Source organism: Tyto alba, unplaced genomic scaffold (genome assembly GCF_018691265.1).
Source record: "Tyto alba isolate M040663 unplaced genomic scaffold, T.alba_DEE_v4.0 Super-Scaffold_41, whole genome shotgun sequence".
Taxonomy (NCBI): domain Eukaryota; kingdom Metazoa; phylum Chordata; class Aves; order Strigiformes; family Tytonidae; genus Tyto; species Tyto alba.
In genome coordinates, this window is record NW_024881317.1 from 20,832,619 (window position 1) to 20,853,812 (window position 21,194).

The window sequence follows — 21,194 nt, forward strand, 5'->3', positions numbered from 1 at the left end:
TTTTGAGTGTAATAAAACTAGTTTATTTACACAGTAACATGAATGCCACAGAGTACACAGCAAAGTACCACAGCAAACCAGAGTGTAACTGCCCCTGATCACAAAGGAAGGCTTGAAGTTTATATACTTATTTATATAAAAACGTGTAAATATCAATATGAAGCACCAGATAAAGCAATGCAACCAGGAATTCCAAATACAAATTACCCACAAGAATGGAGTTGAAAAAAAAAAAAAAAAAAAAAATCCTTTATTCAAGGGATTCAGAGAAATCCCATTTATAAAAGTCCATCGATTTTGGAATCCCTAATTGAAAAATAAATTTCCCTCTTTTATTAAAAACAAGAACATATTCTTAAATGCTCAGCATAATTAAGTTTTAAAAGAAAAAAACCCAAGGATTTCAACTGCAAAACCTTCTAATACCAACAAGCCAAAGGACAAATAAACAGAAGTTTCGAGTCATTTTTGAAGAGGTGTTATTTATGAAATGACTTTATTCAAATTTACACACTCTTAAATATATATTATATATACAATATATAATATATATATATTTTCAAGCAAAAAAGGGCAAAGAATACTTTTGGGATACAAAAATTCATATACATACATATATATATTAAAACATGGCCACACACACTCATACATATATATATGTATGTATATATATATATGAACAAATATTTCCTCCATATAAAAAAAGGTCCAAACTTTCCTAAATCCCTGAAATCTTCCCCTTGGATTTATGGGAAAAAAAAAAAATCTTTATAGTCTGAAGTACAAACCAAATTCTCAAATTCCGTAGAGTGGTAAAATGCTTATGTACAGGTAAGTTCGGTATTTCATTTTTCACTGGCAACGCTGCTTGATCTGAAAGCATTCTGTGGTTTCCAACTAAATGCTGAGTGGAGCACCAATGCAAGGAGATTTACAGGAAATTATTTAAATTACATTCTACACCTATTCAAAATTACTATCCTTCTAATACTGCATTGAGGTGAATAATAAAATCCATACAAATGTCTACTAGAAATTCTCTGCAACAAGCAGTGGGAAAGACTTGCTCCTCCTTTTGAAGTTGAGGGTGCCCTAAAGTAATTTCTGCCCAGTATTTCTTTTGAAAAGTACTTTTTGTGTATTCCTCCCTTGAAGCATTTGGAATCCAAATGATTGTTTACAGAATATTTCCACAGGTGTATTTTTATAGAGGTATTTAAAATTCTATTCTGCACTTTGATGTTATCTTACTGCATAACTAAATGATCATCCCATCTCTCTCTACATGGACTGAAGGGCTCTGATTGTGCTCTAGGTTTTACATGAATTTTATCAGAACCAACACTACCTCTGCAAAATCAGAGTAAAATAGATGACCTAGTCATGTAGGGAATGGTCATGTACTGTTTCTACAGAGAAACAGCTTAATTCCTATTTGGGGAGAAGGGGAAAGGAAAGTGCATTAAAAAGTCCGATTCAGTTTCCATTGTATCCCTCAGAAAAGTTACAATTGATTTAAATAAAAACAGGACTATTTAATTTATATTTACATATGAATTTGATTTCTATTACAAACAAAAAAAAATTTAGGTGGGGCATCTCAGCACAAGCATTGAGGAACAGATACATTTTTATTTCAGCAGCAAATACTACTTTTACATGCTCAAGTTAAAGACCTACAGTGCGAAGCTGCTGAATAGATTCTCCAAGTAGCTGAACCCTAACACACGTGATATATTTAAATAATATATTCTTCTCTCTAATATGTGGGAATTCCCCTGTGTTAAAATGTCAAGATGATCCATTCATACCTTGGGGGTGCTGCTGGGATGTGAGGAGCATAAAAGATTTAAGGTGGAACATTTCTGTAAATGCTACATGTGTTTTTGTCTATGGGACAGCAGCATGCTATCCTGGCTTGAGTTACTGATTTCATCATGTCTGAATACTGAAGTGAGACCAAGCTTCTGTATTTGGACATTTCAGAGGCTCCAGAATAAAATTCTGGATTCCCTCATTCCTGAAAATTTGTAGGCAAGTTTTTACTAATAGATTCTTATTATATTCACTTGGTTATGTATATTGACTGGATCAGATCTGAGGTTTGAAAGATAATTAGTGAATAAGTAATTCCCACTTAAGAAATACAAAACCAAACCATTTTCCATCTCAGGAGTAGTTTTTTAGAACTTCTGTGTTAACAGAGGTTTGCATTTTACACCAGAGCAAGGTGTGCAGCACATCCACTACCTACAACAGGAGCAGCACATCTTACCTTCACCGTTTCTTCCAGACTAATCAGATTCCTCATCCCCAGAAGCTGAGTGTCTACAGTAGATTGTCAAAGCAATAGGCTTCTTTTGATGCTGTGGTCAGTCCAGACCAATTGACTCGTTATCTGCTATTACTCTCCCTGTGCAGATCCCAAATTTGAAAGCCCACAATTTTATTACTTCAGGTTTATGCTGTACTACAAGCAACTTAAAGGAAACTGTTCACACAAACCCCAAAACGAAATCTCATTGAATAGATCAACTCAGTATCCTATGAAGTACAGCATTTAATTTTGTAGTCTCATGCATTTTAATGTAGGCAGGATTATTTCTAGGGCTATTATGAAAAGAATAAGATTTCCACCAACTGACCAGCTACATTTTAGTTTTTTGACAAGGCACTAAACATTGTGAATCCAATCACTGTGTTCTCTCTGTAACATTAGAGAGATTTTTAATGGCTCTAAGAGGACCAGAAACCACTCATCATAATTCTTTAAACAAGCATTTGATTTTTCCAGAAATTAGTTTCCAGTGGAAAAATCTTAAGAGTTCATGTTAAAAATATCTGAATGACAGCTTTTATCAATAGAAAAATATATATTTACAGTCAATACTGTTATTTTAGATTTGCAGCTCTTCCTATTTCTTGAGCTCAACTGAAAGTGCGACATTGCTAAAAAAAAATTAAAGATCTGTGCACATGTTCAAGTAAGTTATAACATGCACAGCCAGGGGTTTTGTTCCTGTCATACACAGGATCCCAGTTACAAACAGAGCGGGTTTTTTTCCTTTTGCTTAGCAATTATGCTGTAGCATTCTTAGGATTTGTTTACAATCAGTTTAACACATACATTCTCGTATATTTATGTGGCACAATGTGTTCTCAGGATGGAGAACCACCACAAACACAGTTACAATCATCAGTTATGGGCGTATCTGCAAAGTCAGCCCTAAGCTCCTCAAGGAATAGCTCAGGCCAGGTTGTGTTCGACTACTTTGACCATTGCTTTTTAAAGAAAAAAAAACACACAACATTACAAATTGCTAAAGTTTACCCAGTGCTGCACAAGAAGGAGATTGGTAGTGAACATCTATCCATGCTTGATTATACTGCAGAGCTAAAATGAGTATTGGTTCATCACAGAAGATACAAACTGAAATTAGATAGCTAGAGATACAAAGGCTTCGGACCAGCTGCATTAAATACGTATGGTTGTAAAACATTCAAAATTCAACTTGCATGTGCGTGTCGACATGAAAGTGACACTGAGAACACGTGTCCTTAAACACAGAAACATCTACCGGCTTCAAGGAATGAACCCACTGCAATAGCAAGCGGTCCAAGAATTGCTTTACAACCTATATGAGTTAGTTGAAGTTATGTGTGCACATGCACTACAAAAACACAAAACCAGACCACAGAGAACAAGAAGCCCTACTTGTAGCTCACCACATTGTGACTAGTAGCTAGTAGATACTAAGCGAGTGACTTAGTCATGCTTGGTGTATTTAAGCAATGAGAGCATTGCCCTCCTGTGTCCAGGTAAAACAGGGCTGCACTGAACGTATGTGTGATTCTTTGTAAAGGTTCTTCTACGAGCTGCTCAGCAGTAGTGTAGAAACTTTCTTTCCTGATGTAGTGGAAGTACCTCAACTACATACATTGCACTTGGGCTTTTAATGCACTGTCTTCTTTATCTGCATCAATGCCGCCATCCTAACCTTTTTGCCAAAAAGAGAAATAAAACAACAACAAAAAAATCACATTAAAATATATTACCCTTATCCTTGCCTGATCCTTCACTGATACAGGTGAATCAAACAAAAGAATAATAAGCAGAAGTTTCAAAAAAATCTTTAGAAAGGTCACAAAGACAGTCTATACTACGGCACAATCGATGTAGGCTTCCACACGCTATTCAGCTTAGCTCTGATAGATGCCAGAGAAGAACAATATAGACATTTCAACCCCTCCAAATGTACGGTGTGGATCCAGAGCCAGTTTTGCTGACTTCAAGCCTGCAGGACTGTTTGTTCAGTTTCCATGCATCTGGTCCAAGCATGCATATGCTGTATAAAGTGGCTATTTGTTTCAAGGCTGAAGTAAATTGATTCCTCACAGTTTTAACAATTAAAATGAAACATCAATCCATAAAAAAACCACATGAATATCTGTGCATTTATGTGCCAGGAAAGTCAAGGAAGGGGCTGCAGATCTAGCATCAGGTAAGGGCTGGTGTGTAAAGTGAACTCTGTAACATACAGCTTTAAAAAATACATACAAGAATTGCACATAGATCCATAGGAGAGAAGCACAGGCTCATAACTAGGGCTGTCTGCTTTCCATCACCCGGGTCAGAATATTCGGTATCACTTTGTCCCCTGCATCCAGATCAATTCTTCAGAGCAGCTCAGGAAACAATTCAGAGCCTAGCATTACTGAGCAAAGATACTGCCTGTAAAACTTCAGAGGTTCCATAGGAAATAGCCGTTAGGTCAGGGAAGGAAGTCAGCAGCAGCCTCTAAGACTGAAAAGCTTCTTCAGGTTGGGTTTTTAAAAATTCTATCTCTTTAATCCTAATTCCTGCTCTAGTCCAAAACTCTGTCTGCAATGCTCTGAGCTGTTCTGACAACATTCCATTTTTAGGGTGCTGTCTATAGCAACCTTAGAAAACACTAGTTACAGCAGACAAGATACGCAGCCAAACACCGCTGTGGGAAAAATGGCTCATGATACTGTTAGTTGTGGCTGCCAAACTTAACAGCTCCCTCAATAATTAAACAACAGTGTTTTTGCCCCCTTGTTTTTACCCTTCAGAGAACTGTGTATGCAGTAAAAGTGTCTCCATGTGGCCTGTTAGCTACACATAGACAAGCTCTAAACATTTCTATCTCCTGCCAGCATACCAGCAGAGCCAATTTCAGTCCCACTTTGCAATATGGCACAAGTGACAAGAGCAGACCAAAATAAAACAGAAGAGGTGGCTGTTATTTTCATCCCCGATTCATAGCAGTGATTGTCAGAGAAGGTTATGTATGTCCTATCCATTTCAAGTCAGGCTTTAGTGCCTTTTGCAATGGAAGGGGAATTTCAATTGCCAACCATGTGTTGTATTGTTCTTGTATAAACGTGATTATAGTAACAGTACATCAACAGTCCAGACTGGTGAATGTCATGTAGAAAATGGGATAGACAAAGTGTGTATATTCCGCTTTTTAACGCAGGGGTCTTAAGCTAAGGGTAATGGTCTGATTAAGGTGGCATTGTTGAAATCATGGATCCGTGGTTAGAAACAACATGGGTAGGCAGCGAGTCAGAAGCAGAGGAGGAGGGAATAGGACTGAGTACAGACGCTTACTGCCCACTGACATGTGCCACAGTCATCAGGATAACCACATCTGGGGAGGAAAAAAACAAGGTGTAAAGTTTAAGAGAAAGATCAGAATCTGTTTGGTTGAGGCTGAAGGAAAGAAGAGTCCAGGCCACTTGTGGGGGACTGACTAAACCGAGAGGAAATTTTGTGTGGTATGTGGAATGGAAGCAAATGTGTGTTTTGTGGCATGGTGGATCATTCATCTCAAGTTTACAACTAATCCATCTCTGCTTATGGTCACTACTATTCATTAACCAATGCTACATATGGAAATGACAGAAACTACCCAGAAGAGGAGGGCAATTTGTTTACTGCAGTAGTAGAAATAGTGGTATCAAAGTTTGCACTCCTTTTCAGCCAGATATTAATCAAGTTACATACTGTCTGATCCAAATGCAGTCATGTATATATAATCAATCCCTAACAGGCCTGGCAAAAAAGTAAAGTTTCTGTCATATTGGCTGCAGGATGCAATTTCTCCAATTAGAACCTATTTGCTCAGGTGGCTGGCTTTGATATCCAGGCTATTTTTTAACACTTGTACAAAGTGTGAGCCCTGGGGCAGGCTGGAGTGAGGGCTGGGGTGTAGGTGGGGGGTGCTTCATGAAAAGCAACAAGCTCTACAAACTAGTGCTGCTGCATGATTCTCACAATGCGATGAAGTGAGTCTATAGTGGCAAAAGCCAAATATTGACAACAAAGCCAGTCTTCCAGAATAACTCCACAGTCTCTGTCCAAGGACTTCTCTGCAAACTTGATCATGAGCAGCGTCCTTTTTATATCCAGCCAGTTCTGAAGTACAGCATCTCTCCGCGAGGGGTTGGAGGATGTACTTAGAGCATGGAACAAGTCCTCACGTGGGCCCCAAAGCAAACACTGAAGGATTCCCTTGGCTTCTGATATCAGGATCCTCTCTGAAGGGTTGGGATTCAGCAGGCAGCTGGCAAGTTGTTGAAGCCCTTGAGAGTAGAGGGAACGGCAAGGAATCTTAGGGAGATCAGCACGAGTATACTCCTTCTCCTTCAGCTCTGGATTCTCATCAAAGGGATTGGGTAAGTGCAGCATTTCGTAGATGAGGATGCCAGTCTGGAATTCATCACACTTTTTGTACTGTGTGGCAGTGATAATTTCTGGAGCCAAGCGGGACTGATCCCGTAGGACCTCAGGATCTACCATATGACTCTTCTGCTTGGCCTGGGAGAAATTGCTCACTATTAATCTAGCTGGGCAAGCAGTGTTGGGACTGGGTTCCATGGACTCAGAGCTCAGAAGGCTGCCTCCTGGTCTGGAGTGAACCAACAGCAGGTTCTCTAACCGCAGATCACAGTGTGTGATATGATAGGGTTTCAGGTGCTCCAGGCCCAAACACAGCTGTAAAAGGAGTAGACAGACCTGCCTCTCATACAGATCTGGGCTTTTTGCATGGCGGGGCGCAGATTCTCGCACGAAGTCGGCGACTGTTAGGTATGGGACCTCCCGTGTGATGACCACAACACGGCTGCGTGGCTTGCTGATGGTTCCCTGGTTGCTTGAGCTGTCTTTCTGCGAAGCCTCTGCATTGGAAGGAGTGTCTCTGTTCTTTTGCTCAGGCTCTTTCTCCTCTTCTTCCCGCTCTTCTTCTTCCACCTCTGGTGCATTGGCATCCTCCCATGGAAGGAGACGAACTGGCACTTCAGCAAGGAAATGGCCACAGTCCTGTTGGATATTGAAGTTGATAGCCAGACTCTGCCGGATAGATAGGCTGTGATAATACTGCTGGGATTCCTTAGCTTTGCTCTTACAAATCTGGGGGAAGAAAATAAACAGATATAATATAACTCTTAAATTTGTAAATTATATAAATATATATATATATATTTTTAATATTTAATTTCTTCATGTGTATCCACAGTCTAGCCCTAAACACACCCACTGAAAAGGTCACTAAACTGACCTTGGCACACACCACATGAACAGTTAAGGCACATCTTAAGGCACATGAACGTTTCCATTGGATGTTAAGCAGTTGCAGACCAGTATGTGCAGGCAGCTCTGCCTGTGCAGATATCATTCAATGGAAAATACAGTTCAGGCAGGTTGTGCTTTTGGTCAGAATAGCAGCTGATGTATGGTAAACGCACAGTGCTTACTTTACACTTACTTGTTTATCCATATCATTTGATTTTGTGTTCTTCTCTCAGCTTTGTGTGAAGCTTGAACAAGCTAAAAATAATCAATAGCAATAGGAGACACAGAGACATGCATAGAATATTTGAGGATATGATCAAACGATTGCACATGACTGAGTTAGCATGGCATAACAAGTTACGACCTGTCAGCTTAATTAAGTGACTGGATGCATGCTCCTTGCCCACCGTAATTGAAAACTGAAATCTATTAGCTGCAGTTGTGTCAAGCTAAACACATCATGTCTGCAGTGAGGGGTGTATGTGTGCATGGCAGGGGCTGTTGGCAAGCATAGTTGCTGTGGCTCAGGTGATGAATGGAAACTCATTAGAACACGGTGCCTTAATTGCTTTAAATAATTTGTCAAGATCCTAAGTATATGTTTTTATTTTGCCATATACAGCTGTATTTAATTTCTGTCCAGAAATATCTTGTTGATACATACGTTATCACCATAATAATTATTAATTATTTGCACTGGCATAACAACTGGCAGCTCCCTTAAAACAGTCACTGGACAACCTCTATTAGGGCCTCTGTTCTGAGGCATTTACTGACTAAAATTACAGCCCTACAAAGACTCTGACACATCGACCTTTGCATATTAACCTTAGTTCTACTGACTTCAGCGAGATTGTTCAATGCGTGTAAGGTTAAGTGTATGTTTTAATCTTTACAAGGTTAGAGCCCAAGTATTCAGTTGGTATAATCCACCAACAGGTCTTATCTGCAAAGCTCAGAGGAAAAGAAAATGGGAAGACATCGCTCTTCAGATGAAGTTACAGATTCCCTTAGCTGATTTCTGAAAACCAAGGAAAGTCAGATAACTAAGGTTAGTAAAAGTCAGCTCTAGTTCTCCACAGTTCCAAAACCCAAGGAGCCCAGATCGCTTACTAGCCCTAAATATAAGCATAAGGTGACTTTTCTCCCCATTTCTCATTTTTCCCCTTCTCAGGAACTTATGTAAGGGTAAGTTATAAACTTATCTTTCACTAAAAAAAAAAAAAAAGAAAAAAAAAAGTTTTTCATCATATTAAAGTAGACAAAAGTATTAACAGTATTTTGATTGTCCTCCCCTCTTTGATGCTGTGCTTACTTGCATATTTCACAAACATTTATATTTTCCTACATATTATGTACACTATAATGTGTAACACTAAACTATTTATAACTGCCATGCAGAAACAAAACACATTTGAAAAATGCAGTTTCTAGTCAATTTTATTTAAGAGAGTAAAGTCATAATTTTCTGGAAATTTTGATAGTTACCCTCTTTGTACAGTGGCTCTTGCCAATTTAAATTTTCAAATGTATTTCATACTGTTAGAGGCGAAGTGAGTTATCATTGGAAAGTCATCGCCCCCTTCTCTCAAGGGTTACAAAGTCTCAAACAAGTTCAGTAAAAACACAGCATTAACCTCTGAATTATATATGAAAAGAAAATGTCAGTTGATTGTCTTGGAAACTGAAGTCCCCAGATTTATTAAATACTTAACACTGCAGAGAAGACAGAAGTAGAAAAGCGTTGTATAGACCCTACCAGCACATATCAAATCTGACTGGGAGAGCAGCTACTAAGGAAATATCCTTATCCACTACTGGTGGATAAGGGAAGAGCAACCGACGTCATCTGTCCAGACTTGTGCAAAGATTCTGACACTGTCCTGCACAACATCCTTGTCTCTAAATTGGAGAGACATGGATTTGAGAGCTGGACCACTCGGTGGGTAAGGAATTGGCTGGATGGTCACGGTTGCGATTAATGGCTCAATGTCCAAGTGGAGAGCAGTGCCGAGTGCCGTTCCTCAGGGGTCGGGGCTGGGCCTGGCCCTGTTCAACATCTTTGTCGGTGACACGGACAGTGGGATCAATGCACCCACACAAGTTCACCGACAGCACCGAGCTGTGTGGTGGGGGACACGTTGGGGGCAGGGATGGCATCCCGAGGGACCTGGGCAGGCTGGAGAGGGGGGCCCGGGCAAACCTCCTGGAGTTCAACAAGGCCAAGGGCAAGGTCCTGCCCGGGGGTTGGGGCAATCCCCAGCACAAACCCAGGCTGGGCGAGGGGTGGCTGGAGAGCAGCCCCAAGGAGAGGGACTGGGGGGGTTGGTGGGGGAACAACTGCCCGTGAGGCAGCACCGTGAGCTCGCAGCCCAGAACCCACCCGTGCCCTGGGCTGCAGCCAGAGCAGGGGGGGCAGCAGGGCCAGGGAGGGGATTCTCCCCCTCTGCTCCGCTCTGGGGAGACCCCCCTGCAGTGCTGGGGCCAGCTCGGGGGCCCCCAATAGCAGAAGGACACGGAGCTGCTCGAGCGGGGCCAGAGGAGGCCACGAAGGTGCTGGGGGGGCTGGAGCAGCTCCCCTGGGAGGCCGGGCTGAGAGAGTTGGGGGGGTTCAGCCTGGAGAAGAGAAGGCTCCGGGGAGACCTTCGAGCGGCCTCCCAGGGCTTAAAGGGGGGACAGGAAAGGTGGGGAGGGACTCTGGATCAGGGGGGTGGGGATAGGATGAGGGGTCACAGTTTTAAACTGACAGAGGGGAGATTTAGATGAGATCTAAGGCAGAAATTGTTCCCTGTGCAGGGGTGAGGCGCTGGCCCAGGGTGCCCAGAGCAGCTGTGGCTGCCCCCTCCCTGGAAGGGTTCAAGGCCAGGTTGGACAGGGCTGGGAGCACCCTGGGCTGGGGGAAGGGGGCCCTGACCGGGGCAGAGGGTGGGACTGGATGGTCTTTAAGGTCCCTTCCAATCCAAACCGTTCTATGATTCTGCGAAAATGGAAATAGTTTTGTCTTCTATGCCCTGTAAGTCCATGGCCTTTTTCTTGTACAGCCAGCCATGGGGATAATTGATTCCAACTGCAGAAAAGGTTTTGTGTGTTGCAATCCAGCCTTTAGTTTTTAAAAACACTTAAGTGTCCTAATCCAAAATATAAGCCTCATTCTGAAAGAGTTTAATTTTAAGGTCAAGTTTACTTCCTGCTACGAAAAGTGCAAAAACTCACTTGCCCTTAGCTATTATACTATATTTCATGTTGCTCACAGAGAATTTCTAATGCCCCCATCAGCTAAAAATTATATTCTATTAGGAATATATAATCCACAGAGTATCTGCTCTTAAAACAATACTTCTCAATTTGGTGAATGCAAGCCCTTTTTTGAAGTTTATGAAAAGGATTTCTCCTTGCCTATAAGAACAGGAAAGCAAAGGAATCAAGACATTCCTAGTTTCTAATTTTACTCCTAGGTAGCCTCTTTTGGCTACTTACTTCAGAAAAGGGCTGTCATTTATTACTGAAATTTAAGTTAAAATAATAGGAGATAGGCTTTGCACCTCTCAAAATCAGCCTTGGCCCATGTATTTTAGAAAATACTGCCAATCCTACAATTGTGATAGTACAAAAGCACACTTTCATAGGCCTCTGTGGTTGTGGTAATGCTTCCTTCTGATTTAGAAATGACTGGCCATGCACATTTGCACCAAAAGGCATTCAGCTGTTAGGGCAGAGTACGCTGCCTTTGCACCCACATTCCCTTTTCCTCTGGGCCGGCAGAACTGGCCTGCAAGGTGGATCTGATCTGTGTGTTGCCAGCTGAATCATTCCTAAGAACTGCCTTTCCAACCTACTGAAAACACCCCAAAAGAGAGTTGTCCTTCTATATCTTCTCCTTTCTCTTTCTTCTTGCTATTCAATCCTAAGTCTATTTTACTTCACATTAAACCAACAGTGCTTCTGCTAGCTGATATTAAAAAAATACTAATTCTCATCCTTTAATTTGACACCTTTACACTTGGGAAGACATTTTCTTTTTGAAAATAACCAGCCCTCATTCCTCCTATCTTTATTCCTAGCCCTCTGATTCTTATTGCTCTTTTCTGGATTCTCCCCATTTATTACATCTTTCTGAAAAATGGTACTCTATAATGAATACAGTATTCCAGGTAAGACCTCTCCAGCATCAGACAGAACAGAGCTCTATATACAATGATCCTTTTAACACTTCCCAGTGTGAACAAGTCACATTATAAACTCATTTGTTACTGTGGTTCATGTAAACCTTCAGAGCAGTGGCCACTCTAAAGTCTGAATCCACAGTGGAGCTGAACTTTCCCCAATGTCAGTTCTTAATGATGAGGTTTTGGTTCAGACTCCTCTCTTCATCACAACAAAGGAGAAATTAAAGACTAAATAGTATTACAATTAAAATCAATACTAAGATGACTGCAGCCACGAAAATAGCTTTTCCTTCCTTATTGTGCTGTTAAGGAAGATAACCTTGAAAGAAAAAGAAGTAAACTGTAATCCTACAAATGCCCAATAGTGATGGCTTTTGGATACTTTTACTTAATACAGGGGAGTATATGGACACATGAACATGCATGCAATATGTACAAAGACAAGAGAGCTGAGGTCTTATTAGGGATGTATTTTCTGCTTCTTGCTTTGTGTTTACAAACAACATGAAGCGGGAAGAGGCAGCTGGGTTATTTAAGGCTGATTAAATTGCTGACTCTACCAACACTAACATTTGTACATTTGATACTTTGTAATTGAGAAGGGGAAGGCTGGAAGCAGCACCCAAAAACTGGGGTATGACAAATCAGACACTTGTGTAAATTCATAAAACTGTTTCTAAAAGACAGACCTGCAGTAATATGATATTCCTGCAAGTGTTTGGCTACTCTTCAGACTTCTGCTGTGAAATACAGCTGCATGAGTCCAGATAAATCCTGGGGTTTTAAACTGCAGATTTCAGATTCTGATCTACCAGTATCTTAGAATGGGGAAGATGTACTGTAAACAGGGAAGACAAACTAAGTTTTCTTACTGATCTGCTCAAAGACAGTTTATAGAATACAAATTTTTATTACTGACAAACCTCTCATACTATTCTATAATTTTCTGAGTTGCAACTTCTACCCAGAACTCTATTTTACATTACCATTTTGCAATAGAGTAGTGAGTGCTAGTGTTTAATACCACTACTGGGTAATAATTCTCACCCTAGCATTTTGTACTGGAATAATTCCACTATCACCTATCATCTACATGACCAAGATTTAAAATTTTCAAAATGGTTTCAGTTATAGTAAGTTACACAACCAAAGTCTCTGTTTACATTTGAAAAGATTTAGGGAACAAACTGTGAAATCTGATGGCCTCATTAGCAAGTGTGTTAGATGATTTGTGATAAATTGATAAAGGAGTGGACACACAGTTTTTTTGCTGTTTGTGAAAGTTAATGCTATGTCAAAACTGTGAGTAAATATACAGCCCAGTTTTCTTTGTATAATTTTAAAAGCTTTTGTCTGTTCCAGTCATCTACTCTAAAAAAATACGTAAATCCTGTTGCCTTTTACATATATAGTATACTGAATCCCTATTTTGAGTCACGGAAGAAAAAGATGAAATTACTTTGACTGAAACACCAACAGAAAGTAGGATCTATCAGTCATTTACAATTTGCTTTGATGAAATACAATCTGCTGAGCTATGAAGATACAGTATGTGATAATAGCTGAAAGGAAGGTGTTGATAAGGGCTTGGCAAGCCTTATTTCTAAAGCTGATAAAAGAGCCTGTTGTTCAAAAGATGAAGCATTGTTGGTAAAAAGATCTTCCATATGATGCAAGAAAGCAATGAGAAAAAAGGAGAGATATGAGTAGAAAGGAATGGAAAGCTTCCATCTTCCTTTTCACTGGAATGCAATGTCATCGTGTAGCTTTTCTTTAGTGTATCCATATGAACTAAACTTCTGTCACATTTATAGGGACAGGACAGGTTTCTTTATATACTGCCATTTCAATTTTCTCCCCCCCACCCCCCTCCCTAAGAAGCAAAATTTTAATGTTTCAGAACTTCTAAAAACTGTTTTGCATTAGCTCTTATTTTTCCTTTATGAGTCCAGTAGCCTACTGTGCCATCAGCTGACTTCCACTTTACCAGCAGGGAATCTCATTTCCACCCTGTCCTATGCATTTTACAGGGCGTCAGTGAACTTAAAGTACTATGAATATTGTGGAAAATGAATTTACAAGTGCTGAAAATGAGAAACACAGAAGATCACAAAGACTGCACCATCTGTGCTACTTTGTTGTATTGCACAGAGGGACAACTGCAAATGAAATTCTGTGTAGAATGAAAGCTTGCTAATCCCAAATTGATAGCTTGTTCTTGGCACAACCTTGTTTTCCAAGGAGGCCAGTTTGATCTCTGATTGACCTCATTTTCTTGATCTGGCCTTGGAATAGAGCTTTGACTTTTTAACTATGTGCCAAAATACAGAATTCTATGCTGCTGTGACTGAATTAGGAATGAGCTAGAAGTTTAATATACAGAGCTTTATTTTGATCTGAAGCATGAAGGTCTGGGATGACCTTTAATAACACTTTTGCCAAAAGACTCCGCTAGGAAAATGAATTACCAAAAGAACACCTTAGCACACTGTGACAAACTAAACATAAATAGAAAATAATTGTCAGCTGCAACTAGGAAACTTATCAGCCAAATTCAGCTCAATGCTATTTACTTCTGTATTGCTCTATTTTATACTTGGGTCAAGAACCTTCGCAAAATCCTAAGGTTTTACTGCTAGAAGAACTTCTGCTGCCCTGTAGCAATCAAAGCAATAAATGTAACTGCTCCTTTTGAGCAGTTTGCACCTTTGCAATTCCTGTTATCCTACCTGAACTGCATTGCACCATGTGCCCCTGGCCAGAACACACATGCTGCAGGCCATAACCCTGCTGGTTTTTTATGTCTGTATTGTTCTGCGTGGACTCTGAATCGTGATTGCTATGTGTCTGTCTATGATATTGTACAGTAATTTCCTTGAGAGTTTAATACTGAAAGTGGAAGTAGTTTACATGACTGACACAGTAGTTACCTTGTCTAACCAGTATTCATTCTGAGTAAAAACTTTTTTTTTTTTTTTAATAAAAAAGATCCCTGTCACATCACTGCCTTATTCAGCCTGTGCAGGGATACAACGAATTGAACTTGTCCAGTTCCTTTGTACAAGAACCTGGTGCTCTCTGCTGCTTTTACTTTAGTATAACCTTTCCACTACATATTTGAAACTACTGATAAGGCTGTGGTTTCAGGGGAATGTTTATCCATATTGTCCCAGATCTACCAACTGCTTAGGAGGTGGTAATGCACTTAGTGAAGGAAAAATACTTCAGGGCCTGGAATTTTATGGAAACCTTTCTTGCAAGAAAACTTCTGTTTTTTCCATTTGGAAAATTAGTTTTCTGATCATGACATATTTACTGTTTTTATTTGTAATGTTTCAGTCAAAATAATTTCCATATGGCTTCCTGCAACTTTTTTGCACAGGATGTTTACTAGCAGATCAGGTGAGAGTGAAGCAAAAAGCGTAATACAATGCTTTGAAACAACACACCCCTATAAACAATATTTCCTCTAATATCCACACCAACAGAACAAGTTGTGCTCATTCCTCACCAAATGGATCAGAGCATTGTTTGCTGTTGATACCACCAGAATGTAAAGGTGCACGGGTACATACATTCACCTGCACAAAAGGTTCATTCTTCTAAATTTAATTCAGCAGCAGTCAAATGGTTCAGGCTTCATTTTAAGCAGTGCTTTTGTAATTCTGCTTTTGGAGATACAATATTAAAAGGTAATTTTTTTTTGGTGATTTATGCACTAAGACTCCTAACACTGTTTGGGGGTGAATCTCTTGTTTTCTACAAAGAGAATAATAATTTAAAAATCCCATTATCACGTTTTTCCTCAAATCTAATATTAATATCATAGAACTCAAGAAGTGTCTGAATTATTAGCCAGTGTCACTTGGGTAGTTCTACAAAACTCAAAAGAGCCATATAAATTTATACTGTCTGAAGATGTGGCTCCATATACACTTTCAAAGTGTATTTCTAAGACTTGATCAAAAATAACATGAAGACTATATTTTGGATTCAGTAGGCACACCAGTAATTTTAATCTCACTAATTTTGCCATCCTGTTTTGGGGACAAGGGATTTAAAATGGCAGGAATACCATTTGTTTGAGGTAGATGATTATGTAATTTGGCTCACACAAAAAATACTCATGATAGTAAAACTGGTATATTTGTTAAAGCTAAATTCCCCAAATCTCTGCATAATGTAATAGCAATCTGTTGTTATGAGATTTTGTACAATCTGATTCTGGACCAATGAGATTTACATGTTAAAGTTCAACTGGGGCAATGTTAAGACAAAGTTGAAATGTACTAGAACTGATTCTAGAGGAAACAAGTCCAGTTTACACAATGCTATATAAATTCAATATATTAGCATAGAGAATGCAGTAATAAAAATATGCAACAAAGAAGCATACAACTGAAGAGAACCCAACTTAGCTGAACGCATAATACTTAAAATATGTGAAAGAGAAAATGAAGAGACAGCGGTAGTCCCGTATCCTGGTCCTGCTGGGCTTATTAAGAAAACAGAGAACATCTGTAGTGAGAGTATCTTCCTCTATCACACTAAGTGCTAGGGAGGGTATTTTCAAGAGTGACTTTTCCTGTCATCATAACAGCACAACAGCTGATGGTGACCTCCAGCTCAAGGATATTTTGTGGATACTTCACTCACCCATCACACCTATTGCACTGCAATAAATTTTGTTAGTCTGAGAACCATTTTTAAAGGCATCTGAATTATGAGAAAAAAAAAAAAAGCAGCACATATTTGACCGTGCTATATTGCTGTTCGTTCTTCTTACTGGTTTTCTACAAGAGAAGTGCATTTAGGAGGACAGTAGATAGGAAAACAACTAAATAGGTCTTGCCTCTCAGGGAGTACTTTAAGGGCACATCCATACTGTACAAAGAGGAATCACATCAGTGATAACCCAACCTTCCTATATAGAAAAATACCATTTTGGGTCCCAAAAGAAACCATTTTTGCATCATTGTATTAAAACCAAAAAAACCCAAGCTGAGTAATGCCAGACTGTTGATTCTACATCCAGAGTAGATTTTGAGATATACTCATGGTCTGGTTCTTGTCTATTTTGTACCACTGGATGTGGCATCCATATTTTATTTCATATCTTTTCAAAAAAAGGTCATTTATAACTAAAGAAATATAAATGGTTATGCTCACAAATCTGCCTTAAAAGGATGCCTTTTCAAGTTTCAGTAGAACATATCAGCTGCACCAATCTTAGCTTTTATTTTTTTATATCTTTCTTGTAAACAATCACACAGGAGTGGTAACAACATTTAGTTACTGTAAAGCACCACCCTTCCGAGAATGTCAACATGCTCTATAAGGAATAATCGATTAGGCCTCCTACACCTGTGTTGGGTAATAAATGTTTTATCTCAATTTCAACAAGGAGTCAGAAGTTCAATGATTTGCTCAAGGTCACACAGGAAGCCTGACAGAGCTATGAGTTTCAACTGTCTTTCTCACTATCATCCTACCAGATAAGCATTCAGAACTGTAGAGATACAGCACTCAGAATGAATTACTTATATAAAAGTCCATAAAGTAACAACATCTAGTGAGATAGCTGCCAACTATTCATTAATATATTAGCAGTAAATCTAGTAAATCTTATTTCTTTTATGTGTTAGCTGGAGAATAAACTAGACACAAATCAATTATTTGTTTAGTAAAAGGCCACAAAACTAACAGTGACAAGTTCCACTTTTTTTTTTTAGTGTAGCTCATAAGCAACAGTGATGGCTTGACAGAGCTTTTGAAAGGCTGATAATGAATGCTGGTGAAAATGTAAGACCTTGTATGGGAACATAAAGATATATTAGCCTAGATTCTACATTTAAAATTACATGACTGAACATGAAAAGCTTTGAAATCTTTCATAACTAGGAGTGATGATTTAGTACCATCTGCATACAGATGAACCTAAGGATTTTGTTATTGCAAGTTTCCAAAAACCTGCTGACACATGTTAAAATAATGCATCTTTTTCTTCAATATTACATTGAACAGTGACCATGGTAAAAACTGAGTTGTGCTGATTTTAATAATTTTGGAGCTGCAATAAAAACAGATGAAACTTAAACAGCAGATCCTAATGTCACACATGGTTTCTGATGGAAGAAAGAGCCTGTATCTTGGGAATCACATTTTACACACAGTGCTGCTGCAAGGATCGCACACTTACATTTGTAGGACCGATGTCAGTACTGGGCGTGTGGCAGATTGTGGTTCTTGTTGTTACATTTTGTCACCAATGTCTAGGGTTACCGTTTTTCAAGCCTCTCTTACCTTGACTGCGTAATTGTTGAGAGGATCTTTTGCATAAGAAGCTGGGTAGTAAACTGCATCTCCTGCCTCGCAGCATGGCTTGTCACTGGTTAGCCTGAAATCTGACCAGCTGTCCACCCCGAATCGCAACTGGTCTTTTTGTCCGGCCATGAACAAGTCTTCACATTTAAGCGCCAGCTTCTTCAGTGAATCAGCATGAAGGCTTCGGATTTTACCTACCACCTCTTCTCGGTTTTCAATTCCTCGATAAAGTGCTTGCCTTTGTGGCTTCTGGACACCTTTGCCCTGCTTAGTCTGCGAGATGCGTCTCCCTGTCAGAGACTCCATGCTATTGGAGCACCGGTCCTTAATACTGATAGTGGTTAGGCTGGAAACACTGTTAGTTGCTGAGGTGGTTGCCCTTAGTTTTTCTGTAGGCCTGTCCAAGGAATCTCCTGACTCATTGTCCAGTACCTTGAGCTCCAGGCTGACCGAAGAGCAGGCGCTGCTTGCTTCCCAGTTGGTATCAATGTCGTAGGTGGGATTGGCCACAATGCACAGGTTGTTCTCCAGAGCCTGCTTCTGGAGATCTCTGGCAGTCGGCTCTGTGTTAGCTCTCAAAATTGTTTTCTTTGGCAGTGGAGGTGGTGTTGGCTGTAAGTTGTTTATTGTCTCCTGGTCTACTAGTCCTCCAAAGGCAATGGCATCATCCAAAGCTCCCTTTGGTTGTCTTGGCTGTTTCGGGGGTATCATGGCTGCTCTGGACTGTCCTGTGTAATAAGACGATAATAGTAATAGAAGATTAAAGTACTTTGCATCTGCTGCTCATATCTGAACTCTGCAAAGAAGTTTGAAACAAAAAACCCCCCAAAACCTGACTAGGACACCCCCTTTCCCCACCCCCCCTCCCCAATATTTGAAGAAAGCCTAAATACATATCTGAAAAGATCAACTAATTAGAAAGCAAAATGACCAAATCAGCATCACATATGCACTGTCACATCCAGCCAGTCTTTATTTGACCTTGGCCTATATATTAAAATCAGTTTCAGTGTTAGCAATACTGGCATTTTATATCACATGAGACTAATGACAAAAAGTGCAAGCAAAACCTGAACATTAGTTTTGGCACTCTGGCCAAATTCCAATTTCAGTAATTATACCCAACCTCCCATTATTCCTTCTGCAGTCAATCAACTAGAATATTATTCCTTACTTCCTATGCAAATGTGCTAAAACTACAGGTGGATACTCCTAAGTGGCTTTGTGTACTATTTCTCTGAGAGGTGTGTTTCTCTGGCAGGTGAGGTGATACTTTTCTATATATCCTCATAGTAGTCTGAAAAGCACTTGGGATCACTTGGATTTGAAATGTTCTGAAGAGGCTGAAAGCATTATTTCAGAATGAAAACCAGAAAACCTTAAACACAAATAATGTAATTTAGATGCTTTGGCGGTCACATCAGAAAGTCAGGATTGCCCTACTAGATTGACGAGGTGAAAACAAGGAAGTTAAGCTTACTTTCACTCAAGTTGACAAGTGTGTTGCCACTGCTTTCAGTGAGAGTAGGATCATATTTTGAGATTACAAACACAGAAATATTTTTTAACCTACAATGTAAAACTTCCCCCTCCCCTGCTGTCCCGCCCCCCACTTTTTCTAATGCATTTCCCTTACTCACTCGCCATGGGTACCTTTGTCGGCAATATTATGTTCATAGATAACCTGACCTAGATTCAGTCAAGAATTCCACTGACAGACTGGTTTCAAACATTTGTGTGCTTCTAGGGAAAATAAACTTCCTGTCATGTATTTTGAATGGCTTTTAGAGATGATAATTATGTTTTATAACTGCCAGTGTCCTTGGAAATGAAGAATAAATAAATGACAATCATATAAGAGAGAATAAAAAATAATAAACAGACAATAAAAATGACCAACTTGCAACTCTGGGACAATTAAACAGTTGTTCCTCATAGCAAAATGAGATTTTTTCACTCTTAATAATCAACTGTTATTTTCAGATAAATTATTTTATAAGTTTTCCACTACTCCTGTGAGGTTCATTGACCAGCATGGTAAGGTAGGAAGCCAATTTTTTAACAGTTGCAATGTGGCAGACACGAATTGGATGCTCTGTATAATTACAGCTGAGCATCTATCCTAATAAGGGAACAGCAAGTAGAAAGACGGTATGACTATTTGAATATTTATAATATGTGCTGAATCCTTGTAAAGAGAGGGCTGAATTGAAATGCTGAACCTAACTAAGGGGGATCTCAGATTCGGATTTGAATTACATCACTTCAGTCCATAATTAATAATAAATTACTTTTAAGTCTATGAAAAGACAAAAGATAGCTTCCTTTACACTTTAAGATACGTTGTTGCAGGTTTTATGAATACTACAGAATCGTAAGATCCTCTTGGCCAGGATTCACAAAAACCTGGAACACAGTTAGAATGCTGAAAAGGACTTCCTAATTTCAGAAGATTAGAGTACTGTATTTTTGTATGTATCCACAAACAGAATAGCCTTGACTCCTGAATTCTTATCATTCTCTTTTCAATCCTTTCAAGAAGATGACATCACAAATGAAAGTTATATCTCTATCTTTTGTTTAAGCTCAAGAAACCCTCAGAAGAGCCTTATGGATTTTGTGATAAGCCTGGATATTCCAATGTTTAAAAAAATGAATTTTGAGCAGGAAATTCTATTAGCTTTGTACATGCTGATCATCAGGGAATATTGCGTGGGACTACTCCCCTGGCTCATCACTTTCTAGCTACCACAAAATAAAAATGTTCAAAGGCTAGAAATACTGAAGAATCCCAGCATATCTCTCTCAAATCGCTGTCAAGCTTGCTTAAAAAAACATAATACTCAGGGTACCCTCTACTGCTCCTTTCTGATCTTGGTATTGCAGTGAGCATGCCCTACAATAGCAGCTCTTCCTCTCAGCATTTGGAGCACTGGAGCTAGCTGAGCAGTATCAGGTACCTCTTGCAGAGACAGAGTGGCACGATTTAGAGTCAAAAGCAGAATTGATGTCTGCATGCCAGACACACACATCCAGATGCCACAGACTTTTGCATAGTACTGAGACAAGTTCATTTCTACTTTGTATGCAATTTTCTCACTCATCCA

General features: G+C 39.5%; 1 protein-coding gene across 1 annotated transcript in view; it reads right to left on the reverse strand.

Moving 5' to 3' along the window:
- The window catches only part of PEAK1 (pseudopodium enriched atypical kinase 1), a 51,555-nt gene continuing 30,361 nt past the window's right edge, over positions 1–21,194 (reverse strand). The window contains 2 exon segments of the mRNA XM_032990259.2: positions 1–7,435; positions 18,067–18,815. Of these exon segments, the coding sequence (XP_032846150.1) occupies positions 6,278–7,435; positions 18,067–18,815 (1,907 nt within the window). The 3' untranslated portion in view covers positions 1–6,277.